The 18,380-nt window shown below is 36.0% G+C and overlaps 1 protein-coding gene across 1 annotated transcript in view; it reads left to right on the top strand.

Annotated features, from left to right (window-relative positions):
• Positions 1–18,380, top strand: part of EXOC4 (exocyst complex component 4) — a 970,332-nt gene that overhangs the window by 901,096 nt on the left and 50,856 nt on the right. The window contains exons 15-17 of the mRNA XM_077136146.1: positions 1,476–1,617; positions 11,084–11,262; positions 14,106–14,265. Coding sequence (XP_076992261.1) covers positions 1,476–1,617; positions 11,084–11,262; positions 14,106–14,265 — 481 coding nt within the window. The remainder of the gene's footprint in view (positions 1–1,475; positions 1,618–11,083; positions 11,263–14,105; positions 14,266–18,380) is intronic.

An 18,380-nucleotide genomic window follows, 5' to 3' on the forward strand; every position in this document is an offset into this window, starting at 1 on the left:
GGTAAGATAATGGGTAATTGGAGCTGAAGGGATACAGACTGTGCAACAGGACTAGATACAAAAACTCAAAAATGGACAGCACAATAATACCTAATTGTAAAAGTAATCATGTTAAAACACTGAATGAAGCTGCATCTGAGCTATAGGGTTTTTTTTTGTTTGTTTGTTTGTTTGTTTTTTACTATTATTATTACTTTTATTTCTTTTCTCTATATTAACATTCTATATCTTTTTCTGTTGTATTACTAGTTCTTCTAAACCGATGCAAATGTACTAAGAAACGATGATCATACATCTATGTGATGATGTTAAGAATTACTGATTGCATATGTAGAATGGTATGATTTCTAAATGTTGGGTTAATTTCTTTTTTTCCGTTAATTAATTAAAAAAAAAAACTTTTACAGTGTGACTGTCTGATTCTGAAAACCTTGTGTCTGATGCTCCTTTTATCTAGAATATGGACAGATGAGTAAAAAAAAAAATTGGAGGATTAAAAATAAATAAATAAATAAATAAATAACAGGGGGGTAGAGGTAAAATAAATTGGGTAGATGGAAATACTAGTGGTCAATGAGAAGGGAGAGGTGAGGGGTATGGGATGTATGAGTTTTTTCTATTTTCTTTTTGTTTCTTTTTCTGGAGTATTGCAGATGTTCTAAAAAAAGATCATGTATGGACTGTGTTTGTGTGAATATTTGTCAATAAAAATACTTTATAAAAATGAAATAAAACAGGAAAAATGACAATTCTTTCTATATAGATAAGATCACTCTTTGTTTTTTATGTTTAATACCAACTCCTCCATTTCAAGGAAGATCTAAAAATAGATCCAAATGTTTTAGAAATGTCTTCTCAGTAAATTATTAGAACTGTAAATTGATTCAATCAAATCATCTGAAGAATGGTAGAAGAACAGGGGACAGTTATCTTTGTAAAGAGATGACTTCACGTAAGACAAAATAGCTGTCTTCAATACTTGATGAGCTCACACATATGAGAATGATTAAGTTTGCTCTGACTGCAAAGTTAGGTAGAATTAGGGCCAGTGACTAGAAGTTATTAGAAGACAGATATTGATTTGATTCAAGATGGTCAGAATCTTTCGGAGATGGAATAGGCTCCCTAAATGGTATTGAATTTCCGTTCACAAGCCTTTGCATGTGTGTGCAACCTGAAGCTGGCCAGCCACTTGACAGATGTGCAACAGCCACAAACATGACTGTTAAGGTCACTTCCAACCCTGAGGTTCTGCCTCTGTCGTTCTCTGAATTGATTTAAAACAATCAGCTAGGCTTCCATGTTTAATCAGATACAGAAATATTTTATCATGTCTTAGACTTCTAATGCTGCCAACACTAGCATTAGCCAATTGGTAAAACAACACGATGAGCAACAAGATAATATGTCACTTTAAACAACTCTGTCGGCATCTCGTGAAATTATTGGTGTTTTGTTCTCACCCCTTTTTACAGTGCTGTCTCCTGGTCAAGAGAGCCACATGAACATGGATCTCCCACCAGTGTCAGAACAGATCATGCAGACTCTGAGTGAACTTGCCAGGTCTTTCCAGGACATGGCGGACCGCTGCCTGCTGGTCTTACATCTGGAAGTCAGGTACGACACAGTCATGCACAGGATATTGTGATTTAAATGCGCTGTGATTCATAAATCATTTGCTTATTTCTGAAGCGTATCACCATTTTGTTGTTGTTGTTATTGAAGTTGTTCTTTTTCTACACTAGAAGCAATTTTTAGTGTTACTCAGTCACTCTTAAAGTTTTTGAGCACATACTATATTGTAAATGTGGTGAATAAGACTTACAAGGCCTATGAAATCAGGAAGACCTGGTTTTGAATGTCTTTGTAAGTTGACTATGTTATCTTTTTTTTTTAGAGTATAATAACACTTTTTATTGGTTTTTGTTTTTTTAATTTTTACTAATAAAACCAATCAACATACAATATGAACATTCTTTTTTTATCACATCATTGTATATTCATCATCATGATCACTTCTTAGAACATTTGCATCAATTCAGAAAAAGAAATAAAAAGAAAACAAAAAAATTCATACATACCACACCCCTTATTCCTCCCTTTCATTGATCACTAGCATTTCAATCTACTAAATTTACTTTAACATTTGTTCCCCTATTATTTATTTATTTTTAACCAATATGTTTTACTCATCTATTGATAAGGTAGATAAAAGGAACATCAGACACAAGTTTTCACAATCACAGTCACATTGTGAAAGCTATATCATTATACAATCATCTTCTAGAAACGTGGCTACTGGAACACAGCTCTACATTTTCAGGCAGTTCCCTCCAGCCTCTCTGTTACACCTTAACTAAAAAGGTGATATCTATTTAATGCATAAGAATAACCTCCAGGATAACTTCTCGACTCTATCTAGAATCTCTCAGCCATTGACACTTTATTGTGTCTCATTTCTCTCTTCCCCCTTTCAGTTGAGAAGGTTTTGGTGCTGAGTTCCAGTAGGATTTCTGTCTCACGTTGCCAAGAAGGTCCACACCCCTGGGAGTCATGTCCCACGTAGAGAGGGGAAGAGCAGTGAGTTTGCTTGTTGTGTTGGCTGAGAGAGAGAAGCCACATCTGAGCAACAAAAGAGGTTCTCTTGGAGATGACTCTTAGGCCTAATTTTAAGTAGGCTTAGCCTGTCCTTTGCAGGGTTAAGTTTCACATGAACAAACCCCAAGATTGGGGGCTCAACCTATTGCTTTGGTTGTCCCCACTACTTATGAGAATATCAAGAATTCTCCACTTGGGGAAGTTGAATTTTCCCCCTTTCTCACCATTTCCCCAAGGGGACTTTGCAAATACTTTTTTATTCACTGTTCAAATCCTTCTGGGATTTATCCAGGCATCACTCTGGACAAACCTACAAAATCTCATGCCCTACTCAAGGTTCCATGTACTTATGGTGTTCAATTAAGCTGTCCACATAAGTTATATTAGGAAATGCACTAGTCAAAATATAAATTTAGTACCAAATAAACATCTTTCACTTTAGTCTCACACATAAGTTAAAGTTTTAAAAAATTAATTACATCTGTTTTCAACACTCTGCATTATTGACATTCCTTTGTTCTTCCTCGTGTAAAACATTTTTAAATTTTTACATTTTGACTATGTTATCGTGTCATTTAATTAATATTACTAATCCTAAATTTCTCCATCTTAAAAATGGAAACAATAATTCCTAACTTACAGAGATTTTATAAATGAAATAATATATAATTAGCATAATGCTTGTCACATAAGGAGTACTCAAAAGTGGTAGCTTTGCGATTATGGTTACTTTATTGTAATGGATAGATTTTTTAAGTTACTCTACTAGTCAGGAAGCAAAACTGCTGAAGCAAGAGCCATGATCCCTTCCTTTAAGGAACTTAAAATCCAATTTAAGAAATGAAGTTAAATAATAACTCAAGAAAATAGTTTCAGAGATGCTATATTCTTGTACTCTTGTTTCTTCTCCTGCAGTGTAGAATATTCTGCTCAGCTTAGAAGAGGTGAATCAAAAATTCCATTTTGGAAGTGTTAAGTTTGAGATGCTCATTAAACATCTAAAGTTTTACAATGTCAAATAGACAGCCAGTATATGTATACTTTGAAACTTCAGGATCAGAAAGTACATAGGAATACATTTTCTTCTGTGGGACGTTATTAAAGTTGATAGAGTATTTTCTTTTCTTTCTAAGTCTATACTTGATTTAGGTTTTTAAAAATGTGAAAACTCACAGGACTTGGGTTCATGAGTTGGCCTTTGAAATGCACTTAGACTCCAGTTAAAACTTAAATATTTTTTAGGTATGACCAGGCAAAGCCTGATTAATAATGTATTGTTGATGGCACTTCTTTTGTATGCCGCTTGCTTTTTTTTCATTCTTCATTGTCTTGTCCAATGAGTAAATTTATTGCTTCTGAGCATCTTGTGAGTGGAGCATGAGAAATAGCATTGCAGATTTGGAATCTATTTTACCCAACAGTATTTCTATTCCTATTTATTTTTTATTATTTTATTATTTTCTTCATTTATTTATATAAGCTGACAGTGAAATAAATCAGGTGTTTTCTATGAATAGATAAATGGAATAGACCTAAGAAAAAAACAAACCCTAGTAAAATTCTGATACCCCTGTTACCTGGGTTTCACAGAAAAATAAAGAGAACAGCAAGTTAATTAGTATCACAACTCCCAGAATTTCTGCTATTGATTGTGCTGGTACAAGACGTGTTCTACATTCAGAATTATCTGCTTTTGTAGTGTAGTTAATTCCAAGTGGGATATTTTCAACACGTTTGAGTAAAATCTTTTAAATCTTTAACCTCTATTCTGCCTTTTTTATTTTTGTACATCTTAGCAATACTATTCTGAACATGTTTTAGTCATTATTTATTAACTTTATGAGAAGCTCTACAGTACTGAAGCACCCATTGCTCTATCTCTTTCAATATAACTTTCAAAAGAGGAAGTGGCACTTAAAAACCAGAAGAAGGTCATTTGGGGAATGAATGACAAAAAAGACTCAGATTTTTGAATACTGGATGCAGAATTATCTTTCTTTAATTTTTACAGAAAAATTGAAATATATTTATTCTTCCTAAATTAAATTTCTTCACCGCATATAAAATGATTTCAAGATTTTAAGTTGCTTTCTTATGAATATGCTCCAGTTTGTCTTTGTTCTTTTCTAAGTATGGTACATAAAATTAGGCAGAATACTCCATGTGTGGCTCAGATAGTGAATGTTGACATTCTTTATTCTTTGTCACATTAACAAGCACACACAATACAGTGCAATACAGCACAATGATGCTGTAACAGAGGAGACTGCTAAGTGCTCTGTATGACTGTTGAAGGTGGTAACTTAGCACCTGGAAGGTGGAAACCAGGAATGCTTTGTTTATTGTTATGCCCCCAGAATCTCACAAAGTCTGATTACCTATTAGGTGCTCATTAAAAACTTGATTGAGAGCAGGCTGTGGTGGCTCAGTGGCAGAGTTCTTGCCTGCCATGCCAGAGATCTGGGTTTGATTCCCGATGCCTGCCAATGTTAAAAAAAAAAAAAAAAAAAAAATGAAAACCTTCGTTGATTCTTGAATATTAGCTTGTTTGAAACTGCACCCAGATAAGTAAACACTGTTTCCCCAAGCAAAATCTGTTGGGCATTAAAGAAAAATAAATTGGTTTGGAAATTCTGTTTTCACACGGCAGTCCACTTACAGGATAAACACATTAATAAAAGTTACAGATTGTATCTGGTATACATCATCCTTGTCATCATATTTAGCTATGTGATGAAGAACTGTCTCTGGTAATTATAGCCAAAAAGCCACTGTAATAAGAGAGCAAGATGAAACAGACAAAAAAATAATGGAGAATGTTAGCAAGAAATCCAGAACAACTTAAGATTTCAAAAATGTGGCTTGTTCCCCAAAATATTTTTTAAATCCATAGCCCATATTTCCATTTAATATTGTTAAAGTTCAAACCAAAAAATGTTCTCAAATCCAGCAGGTTTTGTGTTAAAGGATCCATCTGAAGAGCATTTGACATTTTGCCATTGGTACTGCAGGTTACATTTAATCACCAAGCAGCCCCTTTCCCAGTTTGAAGCATGTAAGGCAGAGGACACCCCCACAAGATCAGAGACATGGTGGCACCATTAAAAAATGTTGAGGATTTTTTTTTCTATTTGAACTTTAGAAGAAGAAATTTAAGTTACCATTGAGTCCAAGATGCCAAAAATGTCACTTTATCAGCTGATTTCTTCCACCATCAGGAGAGCTCTAAGTAGATTCAACAGTAACTGCCTGTCACTGTTGGGATCCTAAGTTTGCACTTTCTAAAAATCAACCATCCTGCTGTGTAATCAGCAGTGTTTGCGGGAAACCTTAATGCCAAAGTCATGTTAAGGTCAGCATCAACATGCTAGAATTTAAAAAGAAAAAAAACTTTATTTGAATTTGACATTCTCTGGTGACTATCTTAATTTCTCCTTTATCTTTAATCATCTGGGGAGAGGAAAATAGTTCCCTAAAATAGTGTTTGTATCCTCTCTGCCACTTACTGCAGGATTTCACAAGCTCTCACCTCCAGTTTGTAATAATATCCTAACTAGAGTCTGTGCTTCTAGCTGCTTCTCTTCTCCAACATCATTCCAACCTTTACATTATACCAGAGTGATCCTGCCAAACTCAAATCTATTATATCATTTCACCTCTTAAAATGTTCCTAACACCCCCAATGTTTTCTAAAATGGGTCTAAATTCTTTTTATGGCCTCCATAGCCCATGGTGATGTAGCCTTGCCCCATTTTCCCAGCCTCACCTCGTGCGTCTGTTATGTAATCTATGTGCAGCCCAGAGGAACTACTTGTAATTCCTTTGTAAATTGTGATTCCTCAGAACCATCCTCAATTCATGCCTTCATGCTTTTGCACATGGTCTTCCATTGTCTGGAGTCATAATGACTGTAATTTACTTTTAAAATATTTTAGCTTAGGTGGCTTGGTTTTATGTGTTTGCTGCTTAGTTTAAATTTCAACCACTGTAGCAATGAGTTGCACTAGTTGTGAATCCCACTACATGGTTAGTCAACTTTCATTATATTTTGAAGGTCACATTCCAGAGGGGGCTGCAACCAGGGCTCCCTTAATGGTATCTTGATCAAAACAATACATTTTCCCAAATGGCAGATGAATGTCAGAACTGGATTTTTAGTGGTGATAGTAGTTGTTACTCTGCAAGATTAATGTTAGGATGAGCACCTACCAGTGAAAACAAAGCATAATCAAGATATTTGAATTTCCGTGTATGAACAAGTTATAAGAATAGAGCATATATATGCAAAACTTAACTCAAAATGGATCATAGTCCTGAATGTAAAACTTAACAATTACAAAACAGCTAGAAGAAAACACAGGAGAAAATCCTTGTGTTCTCATTTAGGCAGAGAGTTCTTGTGTCTGCTTGAAAAGTATTGTGTACCCCAGAGAAGCCATGTTTTAATCCTGATTCCATCTTGTGAAAGCAACCACAATAATTCAGTAATATAGGTTGGAAACTTTTGATCAGATTATCTCCATGGAAATGTGACACACCTAATTGTGGGTGTGAACTTTTGATTAGATAGAGATGTGACTGCACCCATTTCAGGTGGATTTTGATCCATGTACTGAAATATTTTAAAAGATGAAAGATTTTGGAGAGAGTAAGAAATGACAGAGCTGACAGAGGGAACAGAAACAGATGTTTGGAGATGCTTGAGCCCAGTAGATGGTGCCATGTGCCTTCCCCCGAGATGTTAAGGAAACCGGAACCTGGGGAGAGCCAAGGGGAGCCAAGAGATGAAAGCCAACCCCAGAGAAGCAATGTGAGGAACCCCCACAGGAACAGAGGCTGAAAGCAACAAAACCCAGGAGCTAGGCGCCAGCAGATGCCCGTGACATGGCTACCCAGCCAACAGAGGTGCTCTGACCCATGGGCCTTTCTTGAGTGAAGGTAACCTCTTGTTGGTGCCTTAATTTGGACACTTTCACTTTCTTAGAACTATAAACTTGTAAGTTATTACATTCCTTTTTTAAAAGCCATTCCAATTCTGGTATATCACATTCTGGCAGCTTGCAAACGAGAACAGGTGCAACACTAAGTGCACCATCCATAAAAGAAAAGGTAAATTCATCAAAATTAAAACCATTCTTTGAAAACTGTTGTTAAGAAGATGGAAAAGTAAGTCTAAGATTAAGAGAAAATATTTGCAAAACACTTATCTGATAAAGGACTTGTATCCAGAATATATAAAGAACTCTCAAAACTCAGTGAAAAGAACAAACCATCCCTTAAAAAAATTAAGCAAAAGATGTGAACAGCTTTGCCCCAGCTCTCCTCCCCACCAAGTGCCGCTCTGACAGCACTGCACTCTGAACTTTTCTCCCTCCAGCTGCCATCATGATCATCTGCCTGGGCCTCATCAGCCATGATGAGATGTTCTCTGGTATTTACAAAATTTGGGAGATCGTGGACCCACTGTACCTGGAGGCGGAGGGGAAGATGGTCAGTAGGACAAAGGATAGCATTTATGACCTGCTCACTGGAGAACTGCCTCCGCAAGGGCCCCAGGGTGAAGGCACTGAAAGCATAGTCATCACTGGTGTTGATGTTGCTGTGAAACATCACCTGCAGGAAACTAGCTTCACAAAAGAAACCTATAAGAAATACCTGGAAGATTATATGAAATTAATCAAAAGCAAACTTGAAGAACTGAGACCAGAAAGAATAAAATCTTCTATGACAAGAGCTACAGAACAGGTCAAGTACATCCTTGTTAATTTCAAAAACTGTCAGTTCTTTATTAGTGAAAACATGAATCTAGATGATATAGTTGTTCCCCTGGACTACCATGAGGATAGTGTCATCCCAAGTATGATTTTCTTTAAGGATGGCTTAGAAATGGAGAAAGTTAACAAACTTAGCAATTACTTTGGATCTGTCACCTGTGATCATAACTGGCTGTTGCTTTCATCCATACATCAGAAATTTGACAACTGGGACCAATATCATCTCCCTTCATTTATTTTGACCTTGATTTATTTGGAGCAGAGGCATTGTTTTTAAGGGAAAAATATATATATATCATGCAGGTTTCTAAAAATAAAAGTATGTAAACTAAAATAAAAAAAAAAGATGTGAACAGACACTTCACTAGAGGTAAACAGATGGAAAATATGCACATGAAAATATGCTTAACATCATTAGTATTAGGAAAATGTAAATTAAAATCACATGAAAATTAAACCACATTGAGATACAGTGGTATAGTACAGCTGTTAGAATGACTAAAGTTTTAAAAACAAAAGCAACAACAAAAAACTTACAATATTAAGTGCTGGTGAGAATGCAGAGCAACTGAAACCCTTGTAGATTGCTGGTGGGAAAGCAAATTGGTGTAGCCCTTCTCAGAAAACAGCTTGGAAATTTCTTATAAAATTAAACATGCACTACCATATAACCCAACAATCTACTTCGAAGTCTTTACCTAGAATATAATGAAAACTTAAATTCACAGAAAAACCTGTTCATGAATGTTTACAGCAGTTTTATTCAAAATCACACAAAACTGGAAACAACCCAATATCTTTTGACTGTTGAAATAAACTGTGGTACATCCATTCATACAATGGCAGGTTATTCAGCAATAAAAAAGAATGAATCTCAAATTATTTTGCAAAATATAACAAACCAGATTCAAAAGCCTACATACCATATGATTTCATTTCTATGGCATTCTGGAAAAGGCAATACAGCAGAAACAGAAAATAAATCAGTAGTTGACAGAAAGTTGGTGTGGTAGTAGGGACTGACTTTAAAGGGCCATGAGGGAAGGATACATGGGTAGTTTAGTGGTCTACCCCATGCAGAGACCTGGGCTTGATTTCCTGGCCTATACACCCCCCATACACACACACACAAAAACAAACAAAAAAAGTCATGAACAAAATTCCCTATGATATACATATCACATATCTGCCTGTGTGTGTGTGTGTATGTATGTATAGATACAGAAATACATATATGTAGGGAGCACACAAAAAAGTGGGAGGCATGAGGGAATTTTGGAAGATAAGGGAATTGTCCTTTAATTTTATTATAGTGGTGGTTATATGACAGTACACATTTGTCAAAATTCAGATAATTATATACTAAAAAGGTGAATTTGATAAACTTGACTTTAAAAATTAAGATAATAACCAGGCCAGATAATAACCTGGTTGCCAGGTGCAACCAGGTTGCACCATTAGGGATAATGCCCAAGGCTTTTGCAGCCTTTGATTTAGGAATATTTCTTGTTCCCTGATGCTAACTATAAGGGTAGTAGAATCCTGCCCCTGCAATGTCATCGTGGCTACCTGTAGTGAACCTTTCAGCAAGATCAGAACACCTAAAAGGATAGAGAGTTAGCACTTCATGGCACTTACAGAACAGGCTGTTTGAGCTGTGCCTGCCAATGGTTGGTGTTTTGTTTTTAATAAAATACCTCTATGTGTAGCAGAATTGGAACTGAAACTGGCTTTCATTACAACATAATAAAAAAGTTTAAGAGTAGCCAATCCTCACCCACCTCTGACTTCTACAGCAGTTGCCAACAAAAAAGAAGCTAAGAATTGTGCCTGACCAGAATGACCTGGGCAATTTCAGTATGGGAATCCCATCGTTCCTCAAGCTCATTCCTACATGTCCTATGAGACTCAAGTCAAGACTTATCTCCTACCATGAATCTTTCCTGGCATCTCTCAGCAAACTTCCCCACACCCTGTGCATGCGTGCTTCTGCGTGAGACACTGTCCTTTTTTAGTTGGTTTTTCTTGGTCTGCCTCAATAGGCTATGAAGTCTTTTTAAGGTCATAAACTCTGTCTTATATTCCTAAGGCCTAGCACAATTTCTAACATATCCATAGACATTCAGTAAGTATTAAGTAATAAATTAATGATGATAAATACAATTTGGTGATGATAACCAGATGTCAGTAACTGTGCTACATGTTCCACAGGTAGTAATTCCTCACAGCATCCTATGAGGTAGATATTGTCAGCATTCCCATTTTACAGATAAGAAAACTGAGGCATAGAGAAAGAAAATAACTTGTCTAAAGTCATACAGCCAGTAAATGTTGGAACTGGGAATCAAAGCCATGTAGTTTCATTCCAAAGTCTTCACTTGTAAGCTCTGGGAACTCTCTCTCGTTTCCCCTGCAATAATATCTGTCGGAAGGTATGATGCTTTACACATTACGCATTGAAGGAAATTTTAGAGTTCATGCATTCCTCACCCCCATTGTCTGGACTATAAAGCAAGGATCCCAGAAGCTGATTTTTTCAAGATCACTCAGTTGTCCTACAGAATAATTAAGATGGTTTTCTGGTTATAAAAAGAAGGGGTACTTAAAAACTTACAGAGCCACTGCTGCTTCAAATATTTGGATACTCTGTCACAAGATAATTTAGAGAAATTATTAAACTAACAAACCTCCCTATTTTCTGTCTTTTACAGAGTTCACTGTTTCCACTATCTCATCCCTCTTGCAAAGGAGGGGAATTATGCGATTGTTGCTAATGTGGAAAGTATGGATTATGACCCACTGGTGGTCAAACTCAACAAAGACATCAGTGCCATTGAAGAGGCCATGAGTGCGAGCCTTCAACAGCACAAGTTCCAGTATATCTTTGAAGGTCAGACCCTTCGTCTGATTCCAGGAGTTTGGGAGGAAAGAAGGAAGGAGATTTTCTTACTTTCTGTATTATTGAAGTTCAAAATTTATTTTTATGTGTTTTTTTTTTCTTTTGATTGAAACTACAATACCTAGTTTTGCTGTATCTAACTAGGTAAATGACAATATGGGTGCCATCTGCTCCTGGTTGATAAGGAAATGTAATCCAAAGTAAGGCAGATGGCAACCTGGCTGCCTCCCTGACATCCCACTCCTGAGACTTGGGTAAAGGAGGGGATAGACCATGAATTAACTCAAGGAGTTCATAGAGGGGGGAAAATAACTAACCACACAATGTGAGAGAACCCTGAAAGATCTCGTTGGTTAAAACTGTCTCTGGAAGGGTTAGTTTTCTCTCACAGAATGTATTATCCTCTGAAAAGAACAGAAGCCTCTTACTAGCATCCATTTTGGGAAGGCTGCATCCGCAAAGGCCTCAGAGGCCAGATGGGGAAAGAAACATGTGAGAGACATTGTGCCATCTGAAGGCATTCACTTTCAAGGTTTTGAAATATGATACATCAACCAAAGAATTTTTCATGCTGAATTCTGCCAATAGGACCACTACTAGGATTTCAGATTCTATTTCCTTTATTCTTGTTTTGGTTTGTCTATATGTAGATGTGGGGTGCCAAAAGTATCTGTGTTCCCTCAAAGAACTAAGCCAGAATTATTTAAAATAATTGAGAAGGTACATAATCCGAAAGACTGTAACAACCTGAAGATAGAAAAGAAAGTGCCAGTGTTCACTTTATGAAACAAATTTTCCAGCAAAGTTGGGCTCAAAAAAGAATTCTAGTTTTCCATTCCATTATATTCCAAAGGTAGATAGCCCTGAAAGACTTTATCCCAAAATCATATGTGATTAAAACTTTAGAGGTTAGCCAGCCCCATGGTATATTACAGATATCAGTCATATCCTGTAGCTTAGAACTACAGTGCCCATCTGAGACTTCACTTTTCTTCTTATTACAGAGAGATTCCTCTTTGCCTTTGACTGTGGCTCTTTCACGCCATGGTTCAAATTCCTAGTTCCCAGAGTTCTCCTCAGATTTTGCCCAAACATTTATCTTCTAATCCCTCTGAGCTGCAACATCTTAAAATACAGGTGCAGTCTTCTGACATAGAATAGATTCTAATCAAATAAAATTGTAAATTGAAGACTTTCTCTTTGAAAAGCTAATTACTTCTCTGTAATATCACTTGCTAAGTTCAAAAGGCATAATAAGAGATTTCTTAGAGGAATGCCAATAGACAGGTTAAGGAGATGGGAAGCAGAGTCTACATGGCATGGTCTGGCAGCAGGGAGGTTGTTTAGAATTACTAGTGTACATTGATGATACAAAAAATAAAATACAGTCTGAATTTTAATTGGTTTTATCATTGTTTTTAAATTCAATGCAAATTCACCCCTTATTGCTTAAATGAAGGACAGACTGCTCCCACCCTACCCCCATGAAACACCAGTGTTTCTTGGGAGAGAACATGTATGTACATGAATATTTTTTGCATGCTAATCTGTAGGATCCCCACCCCTCTTGTGTTACTTGTAGTAAGTATTATAGTTTAATTTTATTTTATTATATTTCATTATTATATTTTTATTTGCCCTCCTTACTCTATAAGCTGCTTTGTGACTATATAATCATTTGTGCGGTGCTTGTAGTTAAGTACATAATTTCAGTTTTCAATTTCTAATCTGATGATTTCATTAGAAGAAAAGAAAAGGACAAAACTATACCTGAATTATGGGCTCAGAAGAATTGTTCCAAAACTTGACACAAGATTTTTCATATAAATAAATTGTCTACCATGATGTTAGCAGAGAAAATAACAAAAATAGTAGACTCCTTATAAACTAGTCAGGCTAGTTTTAGATCTCTGAGAAACGCATCCCACTAGAGTCCAACTTTGAAAGAATAAAAGGGAAAAAAAGGAAGCGAAGTTTCATTAATTCCAATATTTACAATTAAAATCAAACCTTTTTAAAACAGTGCACCTGCATGTGTCTAAGAATGTTTCAAACCAGCATTCTTTAGCCTAATCATATAGAATATCTTAAATGGGACTTGTTAATTTGTTGATGTACTAAGCAGTCCTTTGCTGAATTTCATAGACCTGTGGATATGAGAACAAAACACTTAAGAGACCCAAGAAATGTCCTCAGGCGTCTCCTGAAAATTCAACAGTTAACGCACGATCTGTACTTCACCCTTGGTTTCTTATTACGTTCTCTCAGATGACTACTTTAGAAATATACCCCATTGCCGGTGTTGAGGGATATTAGCATCTTTACCAAAGGCATAATTTCTTATTGATTTATTTTACTTAGGTTGCCGTCAACTTCTGAGCCAAAAGTATCCCCCCTGCCCCCAATCTGTTGTGTGGGAGGAAGTGAAGGGCCGAACAGATCATTGTATTTACAATATTTACAAACATTCTTCTCTGCTCCCCAAAATATGTACAGAGGAGCAGGAATTCCTATATACTTCAATAGTTTGTACAACCTGGAAGATTCTTTAAGCCTTTGGCATGGTGGCTTTAGGTATATTTCACAGTGCTGGATCTGTGAAGGTATCAAATTTTGTTGTCAGTATAAGGTCCCCCTACTTGAAACTGCTTAGGCAATGTAGAAATACTTGGAAATTATTGTCAGATCAGCTCGTGCAACGGCAATCAAGATATATTTCCTTTGATCATTTAAGTTTGTGGAGAATTAGAAGAGAGAAATCCTCTTGCAAGTTTTTCCAGAATGGAACTAATCTCTTTTCTTTTCTCCTTATTGCCCTTGTATGGACCCATCAGGCCTGGGACACCTGATCTCCTGCATCCTTATTAATGGTGCCCAGTACTTCAGGCGCATCAGTGAATCCGGCATCAAGAAAATGTGTAGGAACATTTTTGTTCTTCAGCAGAATTTGACCAACATCACCATGTCACGGGAGGCAGACCTGGACTTTGCAAGGTAGGAGGGAAGGTTGGGCTCAGTTCCTTGTACCGAAGTCAAGACCTTACTGCCTATAAAATCATTTTACAAATGATCCTTGGTACTTGAAAGGCTTAGTTTGGAAAAAAAAAAAAAAAGGCTTACTTTATCTCTCTTTTTATCAAGAGGGATTTCATCTAAATTCTTGCTAAAAAAAAAAGTTAATTAAAAGATAGCTGTTCTTAGGTCGTACAGAAGGTAATTCTATAAAATTTTATACTGGATGTTCAATATCCCTTAGGCAAATATATTTCCTATAGCTAACCTAACTTCTGCTGCAAAACTGTAGTAACTTTTTTTTCTAATTATAAAAGTAATATGGGGCGGGCCATGGTGGCTCAGCAGACAGAGTTCTTGCCTGCTGTGCCAGAGACCCGGGTTCAATTCCTGGTGCCTGCACATGCCAAAAAAAAGGTAATATGTGTTCATTACATAAAATGTGTAAGACAAAATACAGAGAAGAATATAAACATTACCTATAAGCCCTTAAACTAGAGACTAGTCATTGTGATATTTGTAATATTTTCTCCTGACTTTTGTACAAGTGCTTTGTGTATATGTGATTTTTCACATATATACACACTTACGATTTCTGTTTTTGTAAAACTGGAACTATATTAATGTAGCTTTATATTATTTTAACTGATTTTTCCAAAATCAATGATATAATTAGTAGCCATGATTTTTTCCTATGTCCATTAATATTTCTTGAAAACACTACCTTTTCTACAGTATAAATAAAACATACTTAATTATTTAACCACTTGGAAATTTGGGGGCATTTAGATTGTTAACAGTTTTACTCTAGTTGCAAATAACATTGTGTAGAAAGTATTTTTACATGAATCTATTTCTACATCTCCTGCCTTGTTGCAACTGAAAGCCATCTCTTGTTTGCTTTCACTGGCGGAAAATGTTCATTCATCACTATCCATGCTTTCCCTCTATATAATTGAAAGTTCTTTTTATAAATAATGCTTTCACCTTCTCTTTTCTAGGTTTACTGATCTCAACTTTTAATGTTTCTTTAAAAAGCTACTTTTTTCCAATTTTAGAGTTGATTTTGTTCTTTGATGTGGTCTCAACATTGTCTGTAAATTACTTAATTCATCAGACCTCTTGGTGCTTTAATGAAAGCATAGATAATTTGGAGGAGGATAAGATTTCTCTGTGCTCTATTGCTATTGATTCCTAGGTGGTATATTCCATAAATTCTTCGTTTCCCAAAAACCTTTATAACTAGAAGTAATTTCTTTTTAATAGTCCAAAATGCTCCTGCCTAAAATTCAGTACCACTGTGTCTATTTACTCAGTTTTCTGAATCCTTGAGAAATTCAGGAAAATTTGAAACCAATTTTGAGATATTTAAGGGGATAATAAAGTACTATATTACTTGTACAATTATTGAGACATATATGCTAGAATCTTTTTTAATCATATAACCATGTATCTTCATTTTTTATCTTTCTTCCCAATATATCACTCTGTTTATTCCATTGTAACCCTGTTTGTCTGCTTTCCTATCTTTCTTCTTTTGTTTCACTTGCTAATGCTGCCAGAATGCAATATACCAGAAAGGAATTCGTTTTTACAAAATGAATTTATCAGGTTACAAATTTATAGATCTAAGGCTGTGAAAATGCCCAAATTAAAACATCCAGAGAAAGATACCTTGACTTTGAAAAAAGACCACTGGCATCTGGAACATCTCTGTTAGCACTTTCGTCTGCTCGTCTTTGCTCCCAGTTCATTGTTTTTACTTCTAATTCCATTGGCTTTCTTTCTAAGCATATGTGTGTCCTCATGTGGCTTCTCTGTGGCCAACTCTGGATTTCATCTCTTAGTTAGCATCTCCATATATCTGTCTTGGTTTCATCCCTCTACTCTCTGTGTCGGCTCTGAGTTTCCTCTCATAAAGGGCTCCAGGAAAGGAATAAGACCCACCCACAATTGGGTGGGTTACATCTCCATAGAAACTACCTAATCAAAAGGTCTCACCCAACAATAGTTCTGCCCCCACAAGTTTAAATTAAAAGAACTTGGCTTAACTGTGAAATGTATTCTACAACTATTTGTTGCAATGTACTTTGAAATGTATTGCTTTTAGGTATATACGTTATTTAAAGAGAAAGAGTATAACAGAGAAGATAGGATTTAACAAATGAGGATGACTGCTGAATCAATATATTGACATTTCTGTCAGTCTCCAGTGTCTTGAAGGCGCTAGAAGGGAAAAACCTGAAATTGTGGAACTGTAACCCATATCAAACTGTGAAATCTGTTCCATAACTGCTTGTTAAAATGTACATTGAAATTCATTGTTTTTTTGTGTGTGTATATTTCATAATTAAAAAAAGTTTTAAAAAAAAGAACATGGCTTTTCTGGGGTATATAATAGGTTCAAGGTAGTACACACCTCCCCTGTCTTTTTCTTCCTGTTCACGGGAATGCATGTGAATGTGTGTGCTTTTGTCTGTGTGTTCATTAAATTCTCTGTTTTAGGCTAAATTTGGTGGAAAATCTTCCTTGCTCAGATTAGGGAAACCAGGTGTGACTGAATGCTGCATTTATTTGGTTTCTCTTATGGGGAATGATCTCATTATTGAGTTAGTCTATTCATAATAACATTGACAAGGGGAAGTTAAGAGCATGGAGGCCTGAGGGATATAGAGAATCATAACTAATTCTCTGAGGAATGTAATTCCTAAATCCAATCATCTTTTTAACATTTTTTTTTAATTTAGCAGAAATAAGTAAATTAACACCGTTTATAGCCGATAGTATAGGGCGTAAACATGTACTAAGAGGAACCGGCATCTGAGTAACGGAATGCTGACTGAGCTGTATTGAGGCTGGTATTAGTGGACTATGTGCCAATGAAGCATTCCTTCAGGAAATGATTGAATGGCATCTGAGACATGCCTTTCAGGGTGGGATTTGTGAATTATGTTCAAGGAAGTGGGTAGAAGCTGAAATGTGACCACTTGGAAAAAGTGCAGCCTTCATTCCCTTGCCATTTTCTTTATGTCAAGTGAATTATGAAAGGATATCAGATAGTATAAAAATATAGTATTGGATGGTTCTGTAGTACTGACCCTGTTTCAGAGAACGTCTCCTTGCTAGACTGTTAGCTCCAAGAGGCCGAGACTTTGTGTGTTTCTCAGTGCGTAGCTGAGTGCCTGCCCCAGAGTAATGCTCACTACGAATGAATAAACAAGCACCAAGTCAAGGCTTATTTTGGTATTGGTGAAGGGCTTGGATAATGACAAAATTTAGTTTATCTTTAATGCCCTGAGGTTTTAACCAGCTGATGTGGGTCAATTTTGTTATAGGCTTGTAAAAAACAGCATCTCCCTTGCAGTTCTTTCTTGATTTTTGTAAGAACAGAAAACATTTCAAAAAGGAATGTGTCCTTACTCTTCAGAGCCTTTCTTTCTCATTTTCTCTTTCTCTCACACACATGTAGATAAACTTATATAGCCTTGTTTTCTTCTTCTTCTTCTTTAGTGGAGACAAGTTTTATGAAATAGGTTCCATCAATTCTACCTAATTTGAAACTATGTAAAATAAATACCAAAATAGCCAGAAATAATAGACTGCAGCAGTGTGCCTCAGCATTCCTTATACAATGTCTAATCAAGCATGGACAGCATCTGCATTTCCAGCAAATCTCTATAGGAATGTTATCTTCTAACATAGTAATTAATCACTAGTTGCCATGTGTCGGAAAACTTATTTAACAAGAAGTTGCAAGGCTTTTGTAGTTTTTTACCTTCATAGCCTTTATAACACCCTTTCTATAATAAAGGAATGAGGTATCTTGGGTGATTCCATTTGTGTTGATTCTTCTGTACATGTTTTTTTGTTGTTTTTTTTTTTACATGGGCAGGTACTGGGAATCAAATCTGGGTCTCCAGCATGGCAGGTGAGAACTCTGCCTGCTGAGCCACGGTGGCCTGCCCTCCATGGTGTTTTTAAGTTGATATCTCTATATACATCTTTAATCTCTAACTGGAAGATAAATCTTGAGCAAACAATGGTTCAAACTATAACGTTACTAGACTTACAGAGAGACTCTTTCCTTTATGGTAATG

The sequence above is a fragment of the Tamandua tetradactyla genome, chromosome 1, assembly GCF_023851605.1.
Source record: "Tamandua tetradactyla isolate mTamTet1 chromosome 1, mTamTet1.pri, whole genome shotgun sequence".
In the NCBI taxonomy this organism is placed as follows: domain Eukaryota; kingdom Metazoa; phylum Chordata; class Mammalia; order Pilosa; family Myrmecophagidae; genus Tamandua; species Tamandua tetradactyla.